Below are 25,716 nucleotides of genomic sequence, written 5' to 3'. Positions count from 1 at the left end.
TATACAGACCTACACTTTTCCTTGAGTAGGAAACTTTATAAAGCTATCTGGGAAGGCTACATACTAAAAGCATTGGATGTCAAATTTGACAAATTCAACCATGAAGGTATGTTTATAATCTTAAATGTACAATAGGAACATTCTAAAAAGTTACAATATTTATCAAATAGCAAATGTTATAGAATGCTGCTGAATAACAACCAGATTCGTATTTTTAGATTTGATAACTAAACTTTTAAGTCTTTAAAATATGCGTTAAATAAATACATACAATCCTCCTGGCATTGGAAAAGTGATTCTTTGAGTCCAGAGGGAAAGCCTAAGGTTTCCAAGTTGGAGACTGGATTCTCCATGCCTTTGAATGTTTTTGTTCCATTGTTGCTATAAGAAGAAGTCTATTGTACTATTTCACTGTATTTACAATATATATTCAACGTTGTGAGACTGTAAAAAGTTTGGGTGAGAATTAGTATTTTGAGAGCCGTTCGTGCGTGATATGCATAACTATCATTACGTTAGGCCTACAGTCAAATCCCGTTTGTGTTCGATATCTTTTCCCAAAAACCCCACAGATGTGTTCCTTTGCGGATTGCCTCTCTAGGTGGCTAGTTGCGGTTTTGATGCTCTTGGTCATACTTTTACCAGCTCAAGCGGGAAAGTGCCCAAAGTTCTGCATCTGCGACAACTCCAAACTCACCATGGCCTGTATCGGCAAGAATCTGACTCAGGTTCCCCCCACGATAGATGAGGTGAGATGCCAATGAATCAAAAAGATCAATGATGGATGTTTTACAAGTTATTTGATATGGTTTAAACCTTCATTTGTGGCATGTATGCAGTGCTGTAATTTTGCTATTCATCCACCCATACATTTTATTTTTTCCTTTTCCATATTTAAACCTCCCCTACTTTTTCAATTTTTCATTCCTATTTCCTTTCCCTCAGATTACAGTGAAACTGGACCTGAGTAAAAACGATATCCAGGTGCTGCCGACCCATGCGTTCCTGCACATCCCGCACCTCACGCACCTCACCCTGCAGCGGTGTAACATCAGAGTGGTGCGTGAGGGGGCCTTCCGCACCCTGGGCCGTCTGGTCTCCCTCAACCTGGCCAACAACAACATCGAGATCCTTTACCAGGTGAGGTAGCGGCTGGCACAGTCACCGGGGACATGGGGTAAACAAATAAATGTCAGTTTTGGTGAGGGAAGCACCAGATCAGATTGACGTAGTATCATCTAGTAACATTGATACCTACATGGTACCTTTCAGGTGCAAGTTATGTTGTACACGTAGCTGTCACTTCTTGCACAAAGGCCATACTCCCATCCACCAACTTTTCTGGGACGTTTAATGTCACCTGCATCATGCCTGTTTCCTGACTTTCGCTCTCTCCCAATCCATCAGGAGTCTTTTGACGGCCTGTCATCCCTAAAGCAGCTGACGTTGGACCATAACCGTGTTGAGGAGATCCAGCCAGGGGCCTTCACTCAGCTGGGCTTCCTCAACATGCTGTCCCTCACACATAACCAGCTGGTCTACATCCCCAACATGGCCTTCCGGGGCCTGCACAACATCAAGTGGCTGCGTCTCAGTCACAACTCCCTCAACAACCTGGCCATGGAGGCCTTCGCTGGCCTCTTCACCCTCACACGCCTCAGCCTCAACCACAATGAGCTGCAATTCTTCCCCACACAGACTATGACCCGGTGGGAAACATTTTCTGTGCAGTTGTCTGACACTATTGTGCAATAGTGTCCTGGTCCAATAGTATTTAAGCTTGATGACACTTGACCTTTTTATGCTCTGTCCATTTTGTCTCCTTTATTTAAGACTGGCTCAAGTCACCCGCCTGGACCTGAGCTACAACCCCATGACCTACCTGGGTGAGGATACTGTCTCCATGCCGAAGCTCACCCACCTCTACCTGGACCACATGTCCCTACAGGACCTCTCAGACACAGCCATGTCCCAGGCCCCCCTCCTCTCCCACCTGGACCTCAGCCACAACCAGCTGCGCTACCTGGAGCCCCTCTCTGGCCCCATGGAGCTAGCCCGCCTCAACCTAACAGGAAACCCCATCCACTGTAACTGCTACCTGAGGCCCCTGAAGGAGTGGGCCAAGAAAGGGAAGGTGAAGTTGATGGGGGTCTGCGCGGGTCCCCCTCACCTCTCTGACGAGCCCCTGGAGGGAGTGGGGCCTATGGAGCTGCGGTGCCGGAGCAGGGAGGACATGATAAAGGAGGAGTTTGAAGAGCAGGAGGAGACCAGGGAGCGTGCACTGCCCACAGCCAAGCCTAAGAAGAAGATCAAGTGCCCTGATAACTGTGACTGCGATGTGAGTTGCTCTTGTTGTTAATACTGAGATGGTGTATGGGGTGCTGAGCGATGGTGCAATGTTGTGCCACAAATAATGTTCAAACTTGCTGCCATGACAGCACACTTGCCATCTTACTCAGAGAAGAATTGGGCTGATAATTCAGTCATCCATATAAAAACTGCTCTCCAATTCTTGTTTGGAAATATCCCTCTGAACCCATCTCCCTCTCTCTGTCCCCTGCTTAGGTGAAGGCTCAGCACGCCACATGTGAGAACCGTGGTCACACCAAAGTCCCCTACGGCTTCCCCTCTAATTCCCAGCTCCTGGACCTGCGCAGCAACCACTTCCATTACGTCCCTAGCAACAGTTTCCCCGGTACAGACCAGGTGGTCTCTCTGCATCTGGAGCACTGCAAGGTCCGTGAGATCGAAGGCGGTTCCTTCCGGGGCATGAAGGGCCTGGTCTACCTCTACCTGTCTGACAATGACCTCACCTCCCTGGGCTCAGAGACTTTCATTGGGGCCCCTGAGCTCACCTACCTCCACCTGGAAGGGAACCAGCTGGCCATGTTCCCTGGGGCTGCCCTGGCCCCCCTGCCCAGCCTGCTTGTGCTCCACCTGGAGCGGAACACTATCGGTAAGCTGGAGCGGACAGGCCAGCTCTCCTCAGTCCCCAAGTTGAGAGGACTCTACCTGACCAATAACACCATATCCACTATAGCCCCCGGCGCTCTCAACTCCGCCCACCTAGATACTCTTCATCTGGGGTCCAATCAGCTTGCTGAGGTGCCTACCGACGGGCTGTCCAAGGCTTCCAGTCTGACCGAGCTCTGCCTCTCTGGAAATTCCATTCGTTGGGTCGGACCAAAGGCATTCCTTCCTGTGTCCAAGAGCCTAAGGCAGCTGTATATGGATGACATGGGTCTGGAGAAGGTAAGAGAGATAAAGAGATGTATTTTGCCAGGTTTGCTTTGATAAATTATCTGCAGAATTGGAGTCAATACCATTTCAAGTTATCAATGAAAAACTGGCCATTCATTTCTATGAAGAATTCACTTTCTGAGTGTTTGCTTCTATTCCCTCTATAGATGTCCAGAGACTCCCTGGTGGGGCTGGGCTCTGGGCTGACTACTCTGTCTCTGGGGGGGAACCAGCTGGAGGAGCTGCCTGACCTGAGCCAACTCACTGGGCTGGAGGTCATCAACCTGGCCCACAACCCCCTGCTATGTGATTGCACCCTGCTGCCACTCCGCAGGTCAGTAGTCCACTGCTTTGTGAATGACCCGTTTGTGGATGCTGCTGTGCAAGGGAGTCATGCACATAAATGAAATCAACATTTTATTTGTCACATGCTTCATAAACATCAGGTGTAGATTAACAGTGAAATGCTTACTTACGTGTCCTTCTCCAACATTGCAGAGTTAAGTAAAAAAATATCTATATTTTTAAATAGAAATAGTGACACAAAGAAAAAATACACAGTGACTAACAAATAGCAATAACAAATAAAAGTAACATGGTTATATACAGGGAGAACCACTACCGAGTCGAACAAGGTAATTGAGGTAGCTATGTACATATAGGTAGGGGTAGCAGCAGCGTAAGTGGTATTTTAATGTGTGTCCAATGTGTGTCCATTAATGTGTGTCCATAGAGTCAGTTCAAGAGAGTTGGTGCAAAAAAGGGTAAATGCTGGTAGTAGCGATTTGATTAGCTATTTAGCAGTCTTGTTTAGCAGTCTTATTGCTTGGGGGTTGTCAGCCGGTTATTGTCAAGCAAAAGACTGTCGCTCTCACTGTGATTTACTGTTAATTAACATAAACACGTTTAGCATCTCCAGGCCTCCATGCATACAAGCTGCATATAAGCGTCTGATGCATGCCTTTGGAACATCTACATTTTAAAATGTCTGATAAATTTAGAAAATGTGGTGCCTTGCAGTCAGATTCCAAGCAGTTGCATAGCAATCGATGATGCAGCCAGTCAAGATGCTCTCAATGGTGCAGCTTTAGAACCTTTTGAGGATCTGAGGGTCCATGGGGAAGAGGCATGGTCGTCCCTTCGTCACAACTGTGTTGGTGTGAGTGGACCATGTTAATTCCTTAGTGATGTGGACACCGAGGAACTTGAAGCTCTCAACCCACTCCACTACACCCCGGTCAAAGTGGATGGGCGTGTGCTCGGCCCTCCTTTTCTTGTAGTCCACGACCAGCTCTTTTGTCTTGCTCACATTGAGGGAGAGGTTGTTGTCCTGGCACCACACTGCTAGGTCTCTGACCTCCTCCTTATAGGCTGTCTCATCGTTGTCGGTGATCAGGCCAACCACCATTGTGTCGTCAGCAAACTTGATGATGGTGTTGGAGTCGTGTGCAGCCACGCAGTCATGGGTGAACAGGGAGTACAGGAGGGGACTAAGCACTCACCCCTGAGGAGCCCCTGTGTTGAGGGTCAGTGTGTTGAATGTGTTGTTGCCTATCCTCACCACCTGGGGGCGGCCCATCAGGTATCCAGTTGCAGAGGTAGGTGTTCAGTCCCAGGGTCCTGAGCTTAGTTATGAGCTTGGAGGGCACTATGGTGTTGAACTCTGAGCTGTAGTCGATCAACAGCATTCTCACATAGGTGTTCCTCTGGTCCAGGTGGGAGACGGAAGTGTGGAGTGCAATAGAGATTGCGTCATCTGTGGATCTGTTGGGGCAGTATGCAAATTAGAGTTGGTCCAGGGTGTCTGGGATGATGGTGTTGATGTGAACCATGACCAGCTTTTCAAAGCAAGAGTGCTACAGGCGATGGTAATTTAGACAGGTTACCTTGCGTTCTTGGGCAAAGGGACTATAGTTGTCTATACTATAGGTATACACAAATTATTTAACTCTGCTAACCATCAGGCTCTAACTACTTTGCGTCCCCTCTCTCTGCTCAGGTGGATGGAGAATGTGAGTCTGAAGATGACAGCCACCTGTGGTCACCCTCCTGAGTTCCGGGGCCAAAGTGTGAGGGATGTCCATGTCTTTAAGAGCTGTCCAGGGGAGAGTGCTTCTCCTGGCAAGACCCTCAAAGGATTCAAGGACACAAAATCAATAAATCCCAAACCCACTCTCCTCAAGGTGACCATGGCAAAAGCCAAGCCAGGAAAGGCTAAACCCATGCCAACCAAGCCCAAAGCCAAGCCTCTGAAGAACCCTAAGGCACCAGCATCCCAAAAAACAAGAAGACTTATAAAAAGTAGGAAATCAGTGATGTAAATGGCTGTAAGTCCGTTTGGGCAGAACTCTATATGCACCAAACGGACAAGTGCTATTTCATCTTAAATCACTGAATGTAATTTGAGCATGCAGAAATGTGTTTTTAAAATTTAATTTTTGAGACTGCAAGTTCATTTTCTGATTGATTTACTGTCTATTTTAGAATCTTATGAAGTCAGGGTTTCGGAAGAGTCGGGATTCAAGAGACCCAAAGCCCTATTTGCAGTACCATATATATCCACCAAGTGTCACGTGACGCAATAAGATTTTTCTGCTCTAGTTCAACCAACTTTTCTATTACTATTCATATATATTTCATATACAGTGGGGAGAACAAGTATTTGATACACTGCCGATTTTGCAGGTTTTCCTACTTACAAAGCATGTAGAGGTCTGTAATTTTTATCATAGGTACACGTCAACTGTGAGAGACGGAATCTAAAACAAAAATCCAGAAAATCACATTGTATGATTTTTAAGTAATTAATTTGCATTTTATTGCATGACATAAGTATTTGATACATCAGAAAAGCAGAACTTAATATTTGGTACAGAAACCTTTGTTTGCAATTACAGAGATCATACGTTTCCTGTAGTTCTTGACCAGGTTTGCACACACTGCAGCAGGGATTTTGGCCCACTCCTCCATACAGACCTTCTCCAGATCCTTCAGGTTTTGGGGCTGTCGCTGGGCAATACGGACTTTCAGCTCCCTCCAAAGATTTTCTATTGGGTTCAGGTCTGGAGACTGGCTAGACCACTCCAGGACCTTGAGATGCTTCTTACGGAGCCACTCCTTAGTTGCCCTGGCTGTGTGTTTCGGGTGGTTGTCATGCTGGAAGACCCAGCCACGACCCATCTTCAATGCTCTTACTGAGGGAAGGAGGTTGTTGGCCAAGATCTCGCATTACATGGCTCCATCCATCCTCCCCTCAATACGGCGCAGTCGTCATGTCCCCTTTGCAGAAAAACATCCCCAAAGAATGATGTTTCCACCTTCATGCTTCACAGTTGGGATGGTGTTCTTGGGGTTGTACTCATCCTTCTTCTTCCTCCAAACACGGCGAGTGGAGTTTAGACCAAAAAGCTCTATTTTTGTCTCATCAGACCACATGACCTTCTCCCATTCCTCCTCTGGATCATCCAGATGGTCATTGGCAAACTTCTGACGGGCCTGGACATGCGCTGGCTTGAGCAGGGAGACCTTGTGTGCGCTGCAGGATTTTAATCCATGATGGCGTAGTCTGTTACTAATGGTTTTCTTTGAGACTGTGGTCCCAGCTCTCTTCAGGTCATTGACCAGGTCCTACCGTGTAGTTCTGGACTGATCGCTCACCTTCCTCATGATCATTGATGCCCCACGAGGTGAGATCTTGCATGGATCCCCAGACCGAGGGTGATTGACCGTCATCTTGATCTTCTTCAATTTTCTAATAATTGCGCCAACAGTTGTTGCCTTCTCACCAAGCTGCTTGCCTATTGTCTAGTAGCCCATCCCAGCCTTGTGCAGGTCTACAATGTTATCCCTGATGTCCTTACACAGCTCTCTGGTCTTGGCCATTGTGGAGAGGTTGGAGTCTGTTTGATTGAGTGTGTGGACAGTTGTCTTTTATACAGGTAACGAGTTCAAACAGGTGCATTTAATATTGTTAATGAGTGGAGAACAGGAGGGCTTCTTAAAGAAAAACTAAGAGGTCTGTGAGAGCCGGAATTCTTACTGGTTGGTAGGTGATCTAATACTTATGTCATGCAATAAAATGCTAATTAATTACTTAAAAATCATACAATGTGATTTTCTGGATTTTTGTTTTACAGTTGAAGTGTACCTATGATAAAAAAATTACAGACCTCTACATGCTTTGTAAGTAGGAAAGCCTGCAAAATCGGCAGTGTATCAAATACTTGTTCTCCCCACTGTATACCCTTTGTGCAAATGAAGAACAAGGCTGAATATATGTGACATAAGGTTGTTGCATTTTCAGCTGTTACATAACCCTTAGATGCATGTAAATTGATGCACAATGGCTTCTTGCTCATTAAATCTCCTACAACACTAAATCAGTTTCTAACAGTTTTGTTTGATTTTCATGTTCCTGACAGAGGTGTGCAAGGATTGGTCCATTGCATGCTTTATCTGATCCTCTACATAACAATTCTGGGTAATGCAGCTCCATGCAATACATGTATGTGCCAGTCAGTGGTGCTGTCTTGTGGTAAAGGTATCATCACATCCCAGGTGCAATCGCATTAGTGCTCTGGCACTATCTCTATTTGCACTGGCACTATCTCTGTTTGCAGAGCTCATTGACTGCCACCAGGTGCCAGAACAGGCCTATGGTGTAAGGGTTAGCACTCTGGACTCCAGCACTCTGAATCCAGCGATCTGAATCAAATCTTGGTAGAACCTGACTTTTTACCTTTTCTCTTTTGCTGATACTAATCTTCTCAGAGAGTGGGCCTGCATGGACAGAACCCTGGTCACTGTTAAGAGATACTTTTGACGAGATGGGAAAGTCCATTGGAATTGTATGCTGCGTTCAAAACAACTGGGAACTCGGAAATCTCCTACTTCCGACTTTAGTGCATTTAAGACAACTGGGAAGCTGTGATTGAGAGTCCCATAGGGTGGCGCACAATACGTCACCAACAAACTATCATGGTACAAACACACTAAGACAGTCGTAAAGAGGGCACGGCAAAGCCTATTCCCCCTCAGGAGACTGAAAAGATTTGGTATGGGTCCTCAGATCTTCAAAAGGTTCTACAGCCGCACCATCGAGAGCATGGTTGCATCACTGCCTGGTATGGCAACTGCTCGGCCTCCGACTGCAAGGCACTACAGAGGGTAGTGCGTACGGGCCCAGTACATCCCCGGGGCCAAGCTTCATGCCATCCAGGATCTCTATACCAGGCGGTGTCAGAGAAAGCCCTAAAAATTGTCAAAGACTCCAGCCACCCTAGTCATGGACTGTTCTCTCTGCTAACGCATGGCAAGCGGTACCGGAGCACCAAGTCTAGGTCCAAAAGGCTTCTTAACAGCTTCAACCCCCAAGCCATAATACTCCTGAACAGCTAATCAAAGGGCTACCCAGACCCCTCTTTTACGCTGCTGCAAGTCTGTTTATTATTATTATTATTTATTTATTTATTTTCACCTTCATTTAACCAGGTAGGCTAGTTGAGAACAAGTTCTCATTTACAACTGTGACCTGGCCAAGATAAAGCATAGCAGTGTGAACAGACAGCAACACAGAGTTACACATGGAGTAAACAAGAAACAAGTCAATAACACAGTAGAATTTTTTTAATATTTTTTTTTTATTAAAAAAAGAGTCTATATACGTTGTGTGCAAAAGGCATGAGGAGGTAGGCGAATAATTACAATTTAGCAGATTAACACTGGAGTGATAAATGATCAGATGGTCATGTGCAGGTAGAAATACTGGTGTGCAAAAGAGCAGAAAAGTAAATAAATAAAAACAGTATGAGGATGAGGTAGGTAAATTATTTATGCATAGTCACTTTAACACTTTGTACATATTAACTCGACTAACCGGTGCCCCTGCACATTGACTCTGTACCGGTACCCCCTGTATAGCCTCGCTATTGTTATTTTACTGCTGCTGTTTAATTTTTTGTTACTTTTATTTTCAATTTTTTTACTTATCTGTTTTTTACTGAACACTTTTTTTTCTCAACTTCTTAAAACATTGTTGGTTAAGGGCTTGTAAGTAAGATTTTAAACCCCCACCTATTTCTAAAATGTATCTTCTTAAAGGTGCAATAAGAAAAGAAATCGCCCCGCAATTTCTTGGTTCCTAAAATTCAAATATTGTATTTTCAGCTGTTTGAAGCTGGTGTACAAAAGTAAAAGATGCAAAAACAAAACATAAGAATGGAAAGCATAGAAATAACACACATAGAACAGATCTACTCAAGATAGACCACTGCTTGGTGTTTACAATGGGAGCAAATTAATCATAGAGGGCAGAACAAGCAACATGATGGGCAAAGCCCATAGAGGGCAAATTTTAGCATGTATTTGCATATTTCCGTTAAGGAACACCTACTCTGTGAAGTGTGTGTGTGAAACAACTCAATTCGCCTTTGCACTCCTTCGGAATAACACAATGTTTTTGAAACTTTGGCAAAGTAAAGTCTACAAAATGTAGTCCACTCTGTTTGTAACATATTCTAGTTTTCTATACAAAAAACTGTATTGAGATCAAATGTTTAATCTATGAGAAAATTCTAAGAATTTTGGCCAAAATCTATGTCGCACCATCTTCTCCCACTGCAGGCCACTAGGCTTCCTCTCATCATCACATTTGCTAGTGAGTGGAAATGTCAACCGGTTGCTTCACATTTGTACCTGGTATCTGGTGAAATATCTGGCTCATTGTTCTATCTGATGATCTACCGCTTCTTAGACTTGTTTTCAAATGAGAATTACAGATCTATAGCTGCATTTCACTGTTAATTTGATCATCACCCAAAAATTTGCCATCATCTGTTTTCATGACTTTTTACGATATAGTCAATTATGACATTGTGGCTGAACTATCTAGTGGAAATGTCATCAATGGGTTGCATGGTGCATTCTGGGCGATTGTTGGACAAGGAGAGTTCTCATTCAGTAAGTGAATAGATGCTAATTGGGCGATAGCTAAAACAAAAAAACATTAGGATGAATTTCGTCAACAAGAAGTACAACATTACAAATATTTTCCTAGATGTGAGATAATTCACTTGTTCTCTGTAATATCATATAGCTTTGGAATCGTGACATTATGTACTTCCGAGGAAAATAGACAGGTTTCTCAACTCTTGGTGCTTTTAAGACAACTGGAAACTCTGGGGGAAAAAACCTTGGTCAAATCATGACGTCAGTGATTACCACTGACATTACTGTTGGAGCTCTAGAAAGATGCCTGAGTTTCCTCAAATCAAATTTTTATTGGTCACATACACATGGTTAGCAGATGTTAATGCGAGTGTAGCGAAATGCTTGTGCTTCTAGTTCCAACTATGCAGTAATATCTAACAAGTAATCTAACAAATTCACAAAAACTACCTTATACACATAAATGTAAAGGGATGAATAGAATATATACATATAAATATATGGATGAGCGATGGCATGCGGCATAGGCAAGATGCAGTAGATGGTATAGAATACAGTATATACTGTACATATGAGATGAGTAATGTAGGAAATGTAAACGTTATTAAAGTGCCGTTATTTAAAGTGACTAGTGATACCTTTATTAAGTCAATTTATTTAAGTGGTCAGAGATTTGAGTCTGTATGACGGCAGCAGCCTCGCTATTTTACTGATGGCTGTTTGAGAGTCTGATGGCCTTGAGATAGAAGCTGTTTTTCAGTCTCTCAGTCCCAGCTTTGATGCACCTGTACTGACCTCGCCTTCTGGATGATAGCGGGGTGAACAGGCAGTGGCTCGGGTGGTTGTTGTCCTTTATCATCTTTTTGGCCTTCCTGTGACATCGGCTGGTGTAGGTGTCCTGGAGGGCAGATAGTTTGCCCCTGGTGATGCGTTGTGCAAGACCGCACCACCCTCTGGAGAGCCTAGCAGTTGAGGGCAGTGTAATTGCCATACCAGGTGATGATACAGCCCGACAGGATGCTCTCGATTGTGCATCTGTAAAAGTTTGTGAGTGTTTAAGGTGACAAGCCACATTTCTTCAGCCTCCTGAGGTTGAAGAGGGGCTGTTGCTTTTGCGCCTTCTTCACCACGCTGTCTGTGTGGGTTGTCGTGACGTTGTATCAGTTAATGTGACAACTGTTGCTCATTAACTGAATCAAGCAATTATTAACTCATTAACCTGGGGCACCATGGGAAAATTTGTTTTATTGAGTTTCTATTTCCCAAATTAACTCAAAGAATATCAGAATATCGATTTTACAACAGCCGCTAACTAATCAGTTACCTCTACAGTCTCGTTCTGAACGTCGCATAATCCGGGAATCTGCACAGACCCGGGTCTCACCAATGAGTTCGTACCACACCAATCTTAGTTGAGTATTTATTTACTAGAAAGCTAAAATGATGATAAAAGATACACATACACAGAAACACGTTCTAGGCTATTGATTAGAACTTAGTGTAACGGGTCAACACACTATGGCACGTGTTACCCAAAATGGGGATTTAAAAGAGAGAGATAAAGAAAGTACACGAGAGAAATATACATTTGGGTGAATTTGTCAGCTATGCTTATTCTAACCCTAGCCTTGCCCCAAACTGCCGCTCTTATGGGTCAGAATATAATGATGTAATTACGTGTGGAAGGTCTCCGTGGACTCCCCGCGTGGACCGTTCAGGCTGCTCAATGACGCACTTCTCCGGCGCAACTCTCTGGTTGTCCTCACGATGTCAGTGTCCTTTTGGCTTAGGGGTCTGTTCCCTCGCCCTTGCTCTGGAAGAGCTCTTCTGAGGACAGACAGCTCTGTAGCGCAGAGCTCACAGCGTAGGAATTAAACAGTGTAGATACCACGATTCAATGGGGAGTGGAGGCTAGGTGGTCCGACTTGAATTCACCCGCTTAGACACAGCTACTCATCCGTAGCTTGGGTAGAAAAAGATTTCTTTGTCTTCAAACTTGTGTTGCGTTTTGGGTTTGTTTACTTTTTTAGAACTCGGCTGCAGCTTGGGTCTGATCTGTTAATTCTTCACTCACAGGTTTTATACCCTCGGGTCAGAAGTGGGCGTAACCGCCTTTAGGGCAATTCTCTGGGCGTACCAAGTTAAGGGCAAGGTCTAGATTTGACTCAAATCCAATTTTAGACAACTAACTTCACATTTCATCTTTACCAAAACATTCTCTTTGATTTGTAAATTTTCCACACAACGTACAATGTATAAACATCAAACATATACTAGGAAAACTCTTAACGTTACAATGTTTTCGTAATAACGTCATCTATTAACCTTTAATAACAAAACAAAAATGACATACATTTTCATATTCCATCTATCGTCATGACCACCATTGTGGCTGACGGAAACCATTGTTCCAAAGTCCCTTTATTGCATGTTTAATGTTCTGAGGGTGGTTCTCCATATTGAGGGGACACTGTTGTGTGTTGTGTGGCCTAAGATTTACCAGGGGCGTGAGGTGTCATAAAACCCCCACATCTTCAGACCCCTAGATCTCTCCTCCTCTGTTGGGGTTGAGAGATAATCTGTAGGGTTGTGGTCTCCTGTAACCTGACCTGATCAGGACAGTCATGACAGGGTTGACCATTTCAGTTTGTCCGTGATGTGTACAGCGAGGAACTTTAAACTTTCCACCTTCTCCACTACTGTCCCGTCGATGTGGATGGGGGGTGTTCCCTCTGCTGTTTCCTGTAGTCCACGATCATCTCCTTTGTATTATTGACGTTGAGTGAGAGGTTATTTTCCTGACACCACACTCCGAGGGCCCTCACCTCCTCCCTGTAAGCCGTCTCGTCGTTGTTGGTAATCAGGCTTACCACTAGTTTCGTCTGCAAACTTGATGATTGAGTTGGAAGCGTGTATGGCCACGCAGTCATGAGTGAACAGGGAGTACAGGAGAGGGCTGAGAATGCACCCTTGTGGGGCCCCAGTGTTGAGGATCAGCGGGGTGGAGAAGTTGTTTCCTATCTTCACCACCTGGGGGCGGCCCGTCAGGAAGTCCAGGATCCAGTTGCACAGGGCGGTGTCGAGACCCAGGGTATCGAGGTTAATGACGAGTTTGGAGGGTACAATGGTGTTAAATGCTTAGCTGTAGTCATTGTTTTAGTTTACAATGGAGCCCCAAGTTCCACTCCTCATACCTCTGATACCTCCTTTGTCCCACCTCCCACACATGCGGTGACCTCACCCATTATAACCAGCATGTCCAGAGATACAACCTCTCTTATCATCACCCAGTGCCTGGGCTTACCTCCACTGTACCCGCACCCCACCATACCCTTGTCTGCACATTATGCCCTGAATATATTCTACCACGCCCATAAATCTGCTCCTTTTATTCCTTGTCCCCAACGCTCTAGGCGACCAGTTTTGATAGCCTTTAGCCGCACCCTCATCCTACTCCTTCTCTGTTCCTCGGGTGATGTGGAGGTAAACCCAGGCCCTGCATGTCCCCAGGCACCCACATTTGTTGACTTCTGTGATCGAAAAAGCCTTGGTTTCATGCATGTCAAAATCAGAAGCCTCCTCCCTAAGTTTGTTTTACTCACTGCTTTAGCACACTCTGCCAACCCTGATGTCCGTGCCGTGTCTGAATCCTGGCTTAGGAAGGCCACCAAAAAGTCTGAGATTTCCATACCCAACTATAACACTTTCCGTCAAGATAGAACTGCCAAAGGGGGAGGAGTTGCAATCTACTGCAGAGATAGCCTGCAAAGTTCTGTCATACTTTCCAGGTCTATGCCCAAACAGTTCGAACTTCTAATTTTAAAAATGAATCTCTCCAGAAATGAGTCTCTCACTGTTGCCGCCTGCCACCGACCCCCCCTCAGCTCCCAGCTGTGCCCTGGATACCATCTGTGAATTGATCGCCCCCCATCTAGCTTCTGTTAGGTGACCTAAACTGGGATATGCTTAACACCCCGGCAGACCTACAATCTAAGCTAGATGCCCTCAATCTCACACAAATCATCAAGGAACCCACCAGGTACAACCCTAAATCTGTAAACATGGGCACCCTAATAGACATTATCCTGACCAACTTGCCCTCCAAATACACCTCTGCTGTCTTCAATCAGGATCTCAGCGATCACTGCCTCATTGCCTCATCACTGTCAAAATGCAGAACTAAGAACAGATATAGCCCTTGGTTCACTCCAGATATGCAACTGTTCAGGGAAGTCAGGAACCAATATACGCAGTCAGTCAGTCAGGAAAGCAAAGGCCAGCTTTTTCAAGCAGAAATTTGCATCCTGTAGCTCTAACTCCCAAAAGTTCTGGGACACTGTAAAGTCCATGGAGAACAAGAGCACCTCCTCCCAGCTGCCCACTGCACTGAGGCTAGGTAACACGATCACCACCGATAAATCCGTGATAATCGAAAACTTCAACAAGCATTTCTCAACGGCTGGCCATACCTTCCTCCTGGCTACTCCAACCACGGCCAACAGCTCCACCCCCCCGCGCAGCTACTCGACCAAGCCTCCCTAGCTTCTCCTTTACCCAAATCCAGATAGCAGATGTTCTGAAAGAGCTGCAAAACCTGGACCCATACAAATCAGCTGGGCTTGACAATCTGGACCCTCTGTTTCTGAAACTGTCCGCCGCCATTGTCGCAACCCCTATTACCAGCCTGTTCAACCTCTCGTTCGTATCATCTGAGATTCCCAAGGATTGGAAAGCTGCCGCGGTCATCCCCCTCTTTAAAGGGGGAGACACCCTGGACCCAAACTGTTACAGACCTATATCCATCCTGCCCTGCCCGGTCTTCAAAAGCCAAGTCAACAAACAGATCACTGACCATCTCGAATCCCACTGTACATTCTCCGCTGTGCAATCCGGTTTCCGAGCCGATCACGGGTGCACCTCAGCCACGCTCAAGGTACTAAACGATATCATAACCGCCATCGATAAAAGACAGTACTGTGCAGCCGTCTTCATCGACCTGGCCAAGGCTTTCGACTCTGTCAACCACCATATTCTTATCGGCAGACTCAGTAGCCTCTGTTTTTCAAATGACTGCCTTGCTTGGTTCACCAACTACTTTGCAGACAGAGTTCAGTGTGTCAAATTGGAGGGCATGTTGTCCGGTCCTCTGGCAGTCTCTATGGGGGTACCACAGGGTTAAATTCTCGGGCCGACTCTTTTCTCTGTATATATCAAGGATGTTGCTCTTGCTGCGGGTGATTCCCTGATCCACCTCTACGCAGACGACACCATTCTGTATACTTCTGGCCCTTCCTTGGAAACTGTGCTATCTAACCTCCAAACGAGCTTCAATGCCATACAACACTCCTTCCGTGGCCTCCACCTGCTCTTAAATGCTAGTAAAACCAAGTGCATGCTTTTCAACCGTTCGCTGCCTGCACCCGCACGCCCGACTAGCATCACCATCATCATACCTCTCATTTCGTCATAAATGTCCCTCCTTCTCTCAGACAATGACATAGCTGCTTTTAAATTCCATTCCAACACATACATGTTGCTTATCATATGCTACCACATGTTACACAATCTACTGCAAGGCCAACGATTTCTCCCCACCCTGGTTGGGGACCAGACATCTTTCCTGTTGTTAGTTTCACTGTTGTCACAAGTTGTCTGTTAACACTTCCTCTTTGCCTACATACAAACATTCTTCATTAAACAGCATAGAATTCTGTTAGTTCTAATCCTGCGTTAAATGTATACATCATTTAGTCATTATTCATAAAATCCCATAACAGAGTAAGACGTCGATTTCCGCAACGGGGCTAGTTTTCTTTTTGTAATCCGTGATTGACTTTAGACCCTGCCACATACGTCTAGTGTTTGAGCCGTTGAATTACGACTCTACTTTGTCTCTTTACTGACGTTTTGCTTGTTTGATTGCCTCGCGCATTCGATATGCTGATATCATTTCGGGAGAATTGATCTTAGGTTTGCTTTGTTAAAATCCCCAGCTACAATAAATGCAGCCTCAGGATGTATGGTTTCCAGTTTACAAAGAGTCCAGTGAAGTTGTTTCAGGGCCGTCGAGGTATCTGCTTGGGGGGGATATACATGGCTGTGACTATAATCAAAGAGAATTATCTTGGAAGATAATGCAGTCGGGCATTTGATTGTAAGGAATTATAGGTCAGGTGAACAAAAGGAATTGAGTTCCTGTAATGTTGTTGTAATTACATCATGAGTCGTTAATCATAAGGCATACACCCCCGCCCTTCTTCTTACCAGAGATATGTTTGTTTCTGTCGGCGCGATTGCATGAAGGAACCGGGTGGCTGTACTGACTCTGACAATATATCCCGAGTGAGCCATGTTTCTGTGAAACAGAGAAGAGAACAGAGAACCCGTGCCCTAATTTCATTCACTTTGTTATCTAGAGATTGAACGTTGGTGAGTCTGACCAGTAGGCCTTCTGAGTCTGACCAGTAGGCCGCTCTGTTTGCCTCTCCTGCGGCTACTGCGTTGTTTTGGGTCGGCCTCTGGGATAAGATCGCATGTCCAGAGTGGAGGCCCGAACAAAGGATCCTTTTCGGGAATGACGTATTCCTGGTTGTAATGATGGTAAATTGACATCACTTTTATATCCAATAGTTCTTCCCAGCTGTATGTAATAACACCCTAGATTTTCTGGGCTAACAATGTAAGAAAAAGTACATAAAAAAACGAATAACTGCATAGTTTTCTAAGAACCTGAAGCGAGGCGACCATCTCTCTCGGCACCATCTTGCAAAGGGACTTGGAATGCCGAGTTGGATGACCCTTCAGAATGATTTTCCATAGTTGGAGTTCGTTTTTTCCGAGTTCCCAGTTGTCTTGAACGCACTGAAGTCGCAAATCAGATGTTTCTGGTTCCCATTTGTTTTGAACAAGGCATTCCAACTCGGGCCTCTTGCCCCGTTCAAAACAATTGGAACTCGGTAATCACAGAATTCAGCGCATTTAAAACAATTGGGAACTCGGAAAAAATGAACTCAGACTGGGAAAAATCTATTTCAAAGGTAATTCAACTCGGAATTCCACTCGGGCCTCTTTCTAGAGCTCCAATTTTCCGACCTGAAGATCACTGACGTCATGATTTGACCTCTATTTTTCCGAGTTCCCATGCCATGTTCAAAACAACTGGAACTTGGAAAAATACAAAGCCAAATCATGACGTCATGATCTTCAGATCGGAAATTCGTAGCTCTACACAGGTTCCCGGTACCCCGATTTTGAGAAGGGATTACGTGACGATTAATTTAGCAACTGTGTGACGCAGTATGACAACGTCAGCACGATTGGTCGACATTCTGCTGGGTGGGGCGTTACCGTCATCTAGTCATATACCAATGGGATGTCTTTCTCTAATATCTCTATTCACACGAAAGTTCGATTGTCAACATGGCGGCAGCGATGGATGTTGATACCCCAAGCGCCACGAATAGTGGAGCAAGCAAGAAACGTTTTGAAGTGAAGAAGGTATTTATTTTTCAAATAAATCATAGCAAAATTGTAGACATACTGTAAGGTTCGATATTATCATAGGGTTAATACGGGTTTGGGTACAATCTCCGCGCGATTAGTTAGCATAACTTGCTAGCTCGCGAGCTAGCTGAAACTAGACAGTCCCTGTTTGGCTGTATCTAATTTTGGGGAGTGAGTTTGCGTTTCACTTGTAGGGCTGATCGCTACCTAATCAGTTAACTAATCTCACTTTGTGGTAATAGTAGCTAGCCAACCACTACTAAGTTCAGCTTTAGATGCATTATACGAAATGAATGAGTAGCTAATTTGCTCAACTGGCTAAAGTTAACGTTAGCTTCCTAGTTAGCTTGCTAAAATGACAGGGCCCAGTTGCACTTGTGAGGTTGTCTATTTATTGACACTGAATGAGTGAAAAATTATGAATCAAACACTAACATTTTCACCCTGGCATTGTTTGTGATCAATGTGGATAGTAAAATAGGCTTAACTTGTCTGATCAAATGCAATAGAGATTTGGATGACAAAATGTCTCCTGACACCAGATTAACATGAATAAATTGTGAATAACAATATGCTCCTTTTTTAATACATATTTGAAACAACATCAATATCAAGCAAATACTAACTGCCAGTGATATGATCATAATTTCATGTGACTCTTCTTCTTTACAGTGGAATGCAGTGGCACTTTGGGCCTGGGACATTGTGGTGGACAACTGTGCCATCTGTAGGAATCACATTATGGATCTCTGTGAGTATGCCATTAACATTATTTGACTACTGGGTTAATAAAAGGTGTGTGTTACACATTTCTCTTGTCCTCCATAGGCATAGAGTGCCAGGCTAACCAGGCCTCTGCCACATCAGAGGAGTGCACCGTAGCCTGGGGAGTCTGCAATGTGAGTCAGACTTATTTGCTTTTGTATATTTTTCATACATCCTGATCAGTTAGATTGTGATGTTCAGTTTGAGAGTATTGAAAGAACAACCGCATGATCTAAACTAATCTGCACTATATTGAACTACCCTAAAAGTATCACATTTTTGAATGTATGTTTTGAGCTGTGTTCGAATACTCATACTAACCCACTAACCATACTATTGGTGACATAAATTGAGTATGTAGTATGCTTATTGGTCATAGTATGGATATATTTCCTGGATGTTGTACTACATTTGCAAAAAATACAAATTATACAAGCAGTGGACACTCTTTCTGTGCTTTTTTGGCCCATAAGGCAATTCTTCAGAAAATGGGCGTGGCCTCAGTGTTTTCAGATTTGAAGAAAATGGCAGGAAAATATGCAGCCGAAGTCCGAGAGCGTATATACAAATTCCTTGCTTTAATTAATTATTACAAATGTTGAGCAATGTAATAAAGTCATGACTTTTCAAAAAAGTTCCTATTTCGCAAAAAAAAGCCTCCTTCACTCACGCTGCCAACATACTCTCGTAAAACTGACTATCCTACTGATCCTCGACTTCTGCGATGTCATTTACAAAATAGCCTCCAACACTCTACTCAGCAAGTCTATCACAGTGCCATCCGTTTTGTCACCACAGCCCCATATACCACCCACCACTGCGACCTGTTTGCTCTCGTTGGCTGGCCGTCACTACATATTTGTCACCAGACCCACTGGCTCCGGGTAATCTATAAGTCTTTGCTAGGTAAAGCCCTGCCTTATCTCAGCTCACTGGTCACGATAACAACACCCACCTGTAGCTCACGCTCCAGCAGGTATATCTTACTGGTCATCCCCAAAGCCAACATCTCCTTTGGCTGCCTTTCCATACAGTTCTTTGCTGCCAATGACTGGAATGAATTGCAAAAATTGCTGTAGTTCGAGACTTTTATATCTCACTCAATAACTTTAAACATCAGCTATCTGAGCAGCTCAACGATCTGTAAATAGCCAATCCAACTACCTACCTCATCCCCATATTGTTTTTATTTACTTTCTTTGCTCTTTTGCACAACAGTATTTCTACTTGCACATCTATCATTCCAGTGTTAATTTGTTCATTTATAATTACTTTGCTGCTATGGTCTATTTTTTGCCTTACCTCCTTACTCCATTTGCACACACTGTATATAGACCTTTTCTGTTATTGACTGTACTTTTGTTTATCCCATGTGTAACTCTGTTGTTTTTTGTCGCACTGCTTTGCTTTATCTTGGCAGGTCACAGTTGGTTAAATAATGGTGAAATAAAAACATGTTGGCTGACAATTTTTTAGCTACACTATACTTAGGCACAGCATTACAGCAGTATGTAATGGTATGTTAGCTAGTTGGCTACTAATACATCGATCTTGCCAAGCAGTATATTAACTATAATCTAACGAACTACACAATGTTTGACTTGATTATTCACGTAATTCTTAGCTAAGTGTTATAGTCATTGTGCGTTCTCAATGGACATGGTTAATTCTGGCTATCTTCCCCTATTTCAGAGCACTCTGAGTGTGCCAGAGCGCAGAATAACTGATGAATTTACAAATGCTCAACACCTGGTGAATATATGGCCAGTGTCAGTAAATGTCCGGGGGAAAAAAGCGTAATTAAATTGTTTCCAGCAGCACATTTAGTCACCAACGCCCTGGATAACATGAAAACAGCCTAACCAGCTCTGCTATGCCGAGTAACATGGTCAGTGAGGTGTTCTCTCATTTGTGTCTGGAAATGGCTCACAAGCTAGCCACCGTTTTCCAATCAGTTTGTGTGCTTGACTGCCGTTGTGAGGTCAGAAGGCTCGGCTCAACCCTATTCCTCTGCCAGAGCGTCTAGTGACACGCTCCGAGAGCGAAAAGCTCTGAATTTATGAGTGGACAATCTGACAACGCTCTGATTTTTCGAACACCCAGTGCGCACTCTGGCACTCCAGATTGAATTCACGAACACACATGAAATTGTAAAATGTCAAGCTAGTAATTTGTTATGCTAACAAGCTAGCGAGAGGTGGCGTAGCAACTGCATCAACTTCCGAGTAGACAGGCGAAGCGTGAGTACGCTCAACTGAAAGAATACCGTTCGTTTACAAAAATGAACTAATATTGTATGTACTCATTAAGTATGTAGTATACAGTATGTGTATTCAAACACAACTGTTGTCTTGGTTTGCTGTTATGTTAATAATATCTTCTCTCCCAGCATGCATTCCATTTCCACTGTATCTCTCGTTGGTTGAAGACTAGGCAGGTGTGCCCCCTAGACAACAGGGAGTGGGAGTTTCAGAAGTGAGTGTCAATTTGATTCATAACACTTTTTCAAAACACTACTCCATGGTCCTAGTGAAAATGCTATCTATCAGAGCTGCAGTATGCTTGCCTTTTGAGGAAATAGATGGATGATTAAAAACAACAGCCATGTGTCCATGTTACTTGTGCTAATGCATTATTCATTGTAGATGAGTTGTATATGTCAAACAGTTAATAACTAACACTCCCTTTCCCTCTCTTACAGATATGGACACTAGGTGCAATACTCTGGACCATTACTTGGGCTTCTGCAAGTTTCATGCTTTCTGTAGCTTTCTCCTTCATATGATAGACTCCACTTTGAGTACATTGCAAATACTGAGGACATCCACCCCCACATCTCATTGTTTTAGGCTCGCTGGAAAACAGTATTTTTTTAAGTTGAATTTGCAATGTTGTAAATTATAAATAAACAATGTTCTGTGTAACTGCCTCGATTTGGAATTGAGGACTAGACATGGAAATACAATTTTAGAAATACCATGTAGGCCATCATTGTAAATAAGAATTTGTTCTTAACTGACTTGCCAAGTTAAATAGGTTAAAATAAGGGATTTTTCTAATGATTAGATTAAAAAGTGTTGGAAGTTACAGATCATTGGCTGAAAGACCAAATTAACTAAACATTTTTGTAAGATGAAATGATTCATAACTTAGTTGCACTATGCACAAATCGCTCTGCATTTCCTGGTTGCTAAAACCCTAATAGTTTGCTTAATTTCAGTTAGTGGAAAAACAAGTTAATATACTGTAGATAAATATTGTACCTTCTAAATTGCTGTGAAATATTTTCCATAAGCAAAAATTGTTTCAGTTGTATGAAGCTAGTGTACAAAATTGAAAGTATGATGCAACTTAAGAACGGGAAGCATAGAAATAGCACACATGGAACATATCTACAGCTTCTTAGACTTGCTTTCAAGTAGAATAAAACATCTACATGTTTTTCTACAACTCGCATTTCTTTGAATTTGGTCAGGCCACCCAAAAAGTTACATATTGCCACTTTAACGCAAATGACCACATCCACCACCAGCTTGCAGTCCCATTTTCTATTTGCTATGATTCTTTATTGTGAATGACGGTCATAATGCCACATTGATTATACTTTAGCTGCTGAGACTACAGTAGTGGTCAATGTGGTTTGTTATCGGACTGGATGGAGGGTAGACCTTTCCAGAACCTCTCATCCCCAAAATGGAGCCATTTATTGCGGGAGGCAATTTTGAAGAAGATATTTCATGGAGCGAGCATGCACTGTGTGAGGAGCTGACCCACTATTGGTCACTAATAGTCACCGGCAGAAGTTGACCTTGTGAGACCGGGGTATAGTTGGTTTTATATTCAAACATTCAACAGACTTTTGCCAAAAGCCATTTAAGAATATAAAAATCAATAACTAATTCACCGTTTGTCACAGAATCATCAAGCTAGATATGATTTAGTCTGAATGTCTAGCATTCTTAAACTTTGCTTTGAGTAGAAATTCCAGTTTTGATTTGATAGAAATACATAAAATCTCATATTGCATTTAAAGATGAAATCTAAATCAGTGATTGTCTCAGAAAAAAGTGAAAATATGCATTTATTTGCAACAACTTTAAAGAAATGTTAATTTCAAGTACAATTTGTTCTATATGAAGTTAGACAATATTTGCATAAAGTTGTACAATGTTTACAATCTTACATTTTATGCCAAATCAATGTTTGCACCATTCACATTTTAAAGTAGGCACATCAGTCCTTTATTTATACATCTCTAATTTAACAGCAAAGAGGCCCCTTCCAATCATTTTCTATTTTGGCTTTGTTGAAGTCCTTCTTTGTCATCCCCAGACAAGCTGAATGGTACCATCTCTGGCACACAGCATTCTATCTGCAGTATTAAAAACATTAAACAGGGTTATGTTTATTTACATGTAAATTACAGTTTTGGAATACCCCAATTCTGTTAGATGCTTTTACAATTAGGAACATTTTCAAATTGAATTAGATTTTTGTTCAATTGCCAAATTTACTTTAAATGACATGCATTTGACCACAACCCTGACAGCAGCACACACAACTGTGGTGTTAATCATCGTTGAGTATTCAGGCAATATAAATCATATAGTAATAAAGACATGCATTTGCAAAAAATGTATGTGTTGATAAAAAAGGTATCACACGTCAATGTTGTAATATCAAAAATGATAATAATGGCAGTCTTTGACATCCAAATCAGTTTAATCGTCACTTGTGCCAGATATGTGTGTACCTATTACAATGAATTGCTGCCATAGTATGTATCTAGTATCTCTCATAGTAGAGTAATGAAATATAGTAATGGTAATAGAACATTAGAGCATTAACGGGTTGCAAAGGGGACGGAAATGTTCCATGGGAAGTTAAGACCGGGAATTTAGCTTAAATTAATCAAAAAAGTTTGCTTATAAAAGTTAACCTTTTTTGTGGGATACGCATAAGGCAATTCCAGGTCTTGTGGCATCTTTTGGTTAAACAATCCCTAATTAAATGGAATTGCAACCCTCTGCATGCACAATGTATTCTTCCATCAAATATGCAGTGCACTCTTCCATCACATGTACAGATGATTCTCAAGATCTTGCACACTAATGAGATGCTATTGAGCCCAGACTACTACACTGTCTGAGCCAAGCACTAGATGCTTTCTGGTAAGTTTTGATTACAATACTGGGTGGGGTGAATATATTTCATATGACATACATGATTTTTTGTTAACTAGTAAATAGTAGCCTACAGCAAAGTGTGTTTAAATCATTTCTAACAGTTTCTGCTAGTTAGTTTTTGCTACCATGTGGGGTTTAGCTTGCTTGAGCCTGCTAACTGAGTGTTAATTCATTCAATGTTTCCGTACATGTTTCATTTTAAAACATTTATCTTACGAAGTTGTTTAATCCAACTGCTTAACTATTTATCTGTACATGGAATTTTTTTATTTTTTATTAGCTCCCTTTTTTCTGATCTTCACAGGAAAATGCCACGGGCACTATCTGATGTGTGGAGACATTTCACTGCAGCTAATGTAGATGGAAAAGATGTGTACATTTGCAAGTACTGTGCCAAATCATATGTGAAGAATACAACAAAGATGCAGAATCATCTGGCCATGTGCATAAAGTTCCCTCAGCGCTCACAACAAGCAACCTCTGACAAAAGTCCCTCTACTTCTATTCAAGGTGAAAATTATGAATCAGACACCTTATCGATAGCAACGGCTCATGGTCCTCCTGGAATCAGACTTTTTTTTTTACTCAATGGAGGAACGTAGTCAGAGAAATGCAGATGAATGTCTTGCTCGAGCTGTGAATGCAACTGGTTCACCTCTGATGCTCACAGGCAATGTGTATTGGAAGAGATTTCTGAATGTTCTTCGCCCAGCATACACCCCTCCAACCAGACATGCTTTATCTACTAATTTGCTGGATGCAGAGTTCAACAGAGTTCAAGTGAAGGTCAAGCAAATCATAGAGAAAGCAGACTGTATTACAATCATCTCTGATGGGTGGTCTAATGTTCGTGGGCAAGGAATAATTAACTACAATCTCCACCCCTCAACCAGTATTCTACAAGAGCGCGCAGACACAAGGGACAACAGACACCGGTCTCTACATTGCAGATGAGCTGAAGAGCGTCTGCTTGGTCTAAAGTGGAGGAGCCCTACCCTCACATCACAACCATTGGCTGTGCTGCTCATGCATTGAATCTGCTCCTCAAGGACATCATGGCACTGAAAACAATGGATACACTACAAGACAGACAATGAAATGGTTAGGTATGTGAAGGGTCATCAAGTTATAGCAGCAATCTACCTCACAAACAAAGTGAGAAGAATAAGAGCACCACATTGAAGCTGCCCAGCAACACCTGTAGGGGTGGTGTTGTCATCATGTTTGACAGTCTCCTGGAGGGGAAGGGGTCTCTCCAAGAAATGGCCATATCACAGTCTGCCGATATGGACAGCCCCATAAAGAGGATCCTTGATGGGGCTGTCACCATAGCAGCACCCACCTGTAGCATGCGCTCCAGCAGGTATAGCTCACTAGTCACCCCCAAAGCCAATTCCTCCTTTGGCCGCCTTTCCTTCCAGTTATCTGCTACCAATGACTGGAACGAACTGCAAAAATCACTGAAGCTGGAGACGCATATCTCCCTCACTAGCTTTAAGCACCAGCTGTCAGAGCAGCTCACAGATCACTGCGCCTGTACATAGCCCATCTGTAAATAGCCCATCCAACTCCCTCATCCCCATACTGTATTTATTTATCTTTTTCCTTTGCACCCCAGTATCTCTACTTGCACATTCATCTTCTTTACATCTACCATTGCAGTGTTTCATTGCTATATTGTAATTACTTTGCCACCATGTCCTATTTATTGCCTCCCTTATCTTACCTCATTAGCACACACTGTATATAGACTTTTTCTACTTTATTATTGACTATGTTTATTTATTCCATGTGTAACTCTGTGTTGTTGTATGTGTCGAACTGCTTTGCTTTATCTTGGCCAGGTCGCAGTTGTAAATGAGAACTTGTTCTCAACTAGCGTACCTGGTTAAATAAGGGTGACATTTTAAAAGAAATGCTCAAGAGGTGGACATTGAGGATTTCCGGGGAGAAGACATGGACGCCTGAGAGGAATACAACCAAAGCTTTAGCTTTTAGACTATAATTTTACAGATGTATGTTGACAACGTTTTTGAGATGCGATGGATCATTGGGGATCATTCAATATTCTCTTTCT

At 43.1% G+C, this 25,716-nt stretch overlaps 2 protein-coding genes across 2 annotated transcripts; both read left to right on the top strand.

The window, feature by feature from the left end:
• The first annotated feature begins 698 nt into the window (after nucleotides 1-698).
• On the top strand, nucleotides 699-5,561 carry LOC109897318 (chondroadherin-like protein). The gene is made up of 7 exons (XM_031834977.1): nucleotides 699-749; nucleotides 946-1,140; nucleotides 1,408-1,709; nucleotides 1,834-2,338; nucleotides 2,566-3,252; nucleotides 3,408-3,574; nucleotides 5,240-5,561. Exons 1-7 carry the CDS (start codon nucleotides 699-701, stop codon nucleotides 5,559-5,561), a joined length of 2,229 nt encoding a protein of 742 aa, XP_031690837.1.
• Nucleotides 5,562-17,550: 11,989 nt separating this feature from the next.
• LOC109898526 (RING-box protein 1) lies at nucleotides 17,551-21,377 on the top strand. Its single transcript, XM_020493513.2, has 5 exons — nucleotides 17,551-17,682; nucleotides 18,361-18,439; nucleotides 18,517-18,587; nucleotides 20,843-20,928; nucleotides 21,155-21,377. The coding sequence occupies exons 1-5, from the start codon at nucleotides 17,605-17,607 to the stop codon at nucleotides 21,165-21,167; spliced, it is 327 nt and encodes a 108-aa protein (XP_020349102.1). The 5' UTR covers nucleotides 17,551-17,604; the 3' UTR covers nucleotides 21,168-21,377.
• The last annotated feature ends 4,339 nt before the right edge of the window (nucleotides 21,378-25,716 follow it).

The sequence above is a fragment of the Oncorhynchus kisutch genome, linkage group LG10 (assembly GCF_002021735.2).
Source record: "Oncorhynchus kisutch isolate 150728-3 linkage group LG10, Okis_V2, whole genome shotgun sequence".
NCBI classification, from domain to species: domain Eukaryota; kingdom Metazoa; phylum Chordata; class Actinopteri; order Salmoniformes; family Salmonidae; genus Oncorhynchus; species Oncorhynchus kisutch.
The sequence above is the reverse complement of the archived record's forward strand: the minus strand, read 5'-3'. Positions and strand labels throughout refer to the sequence as shown.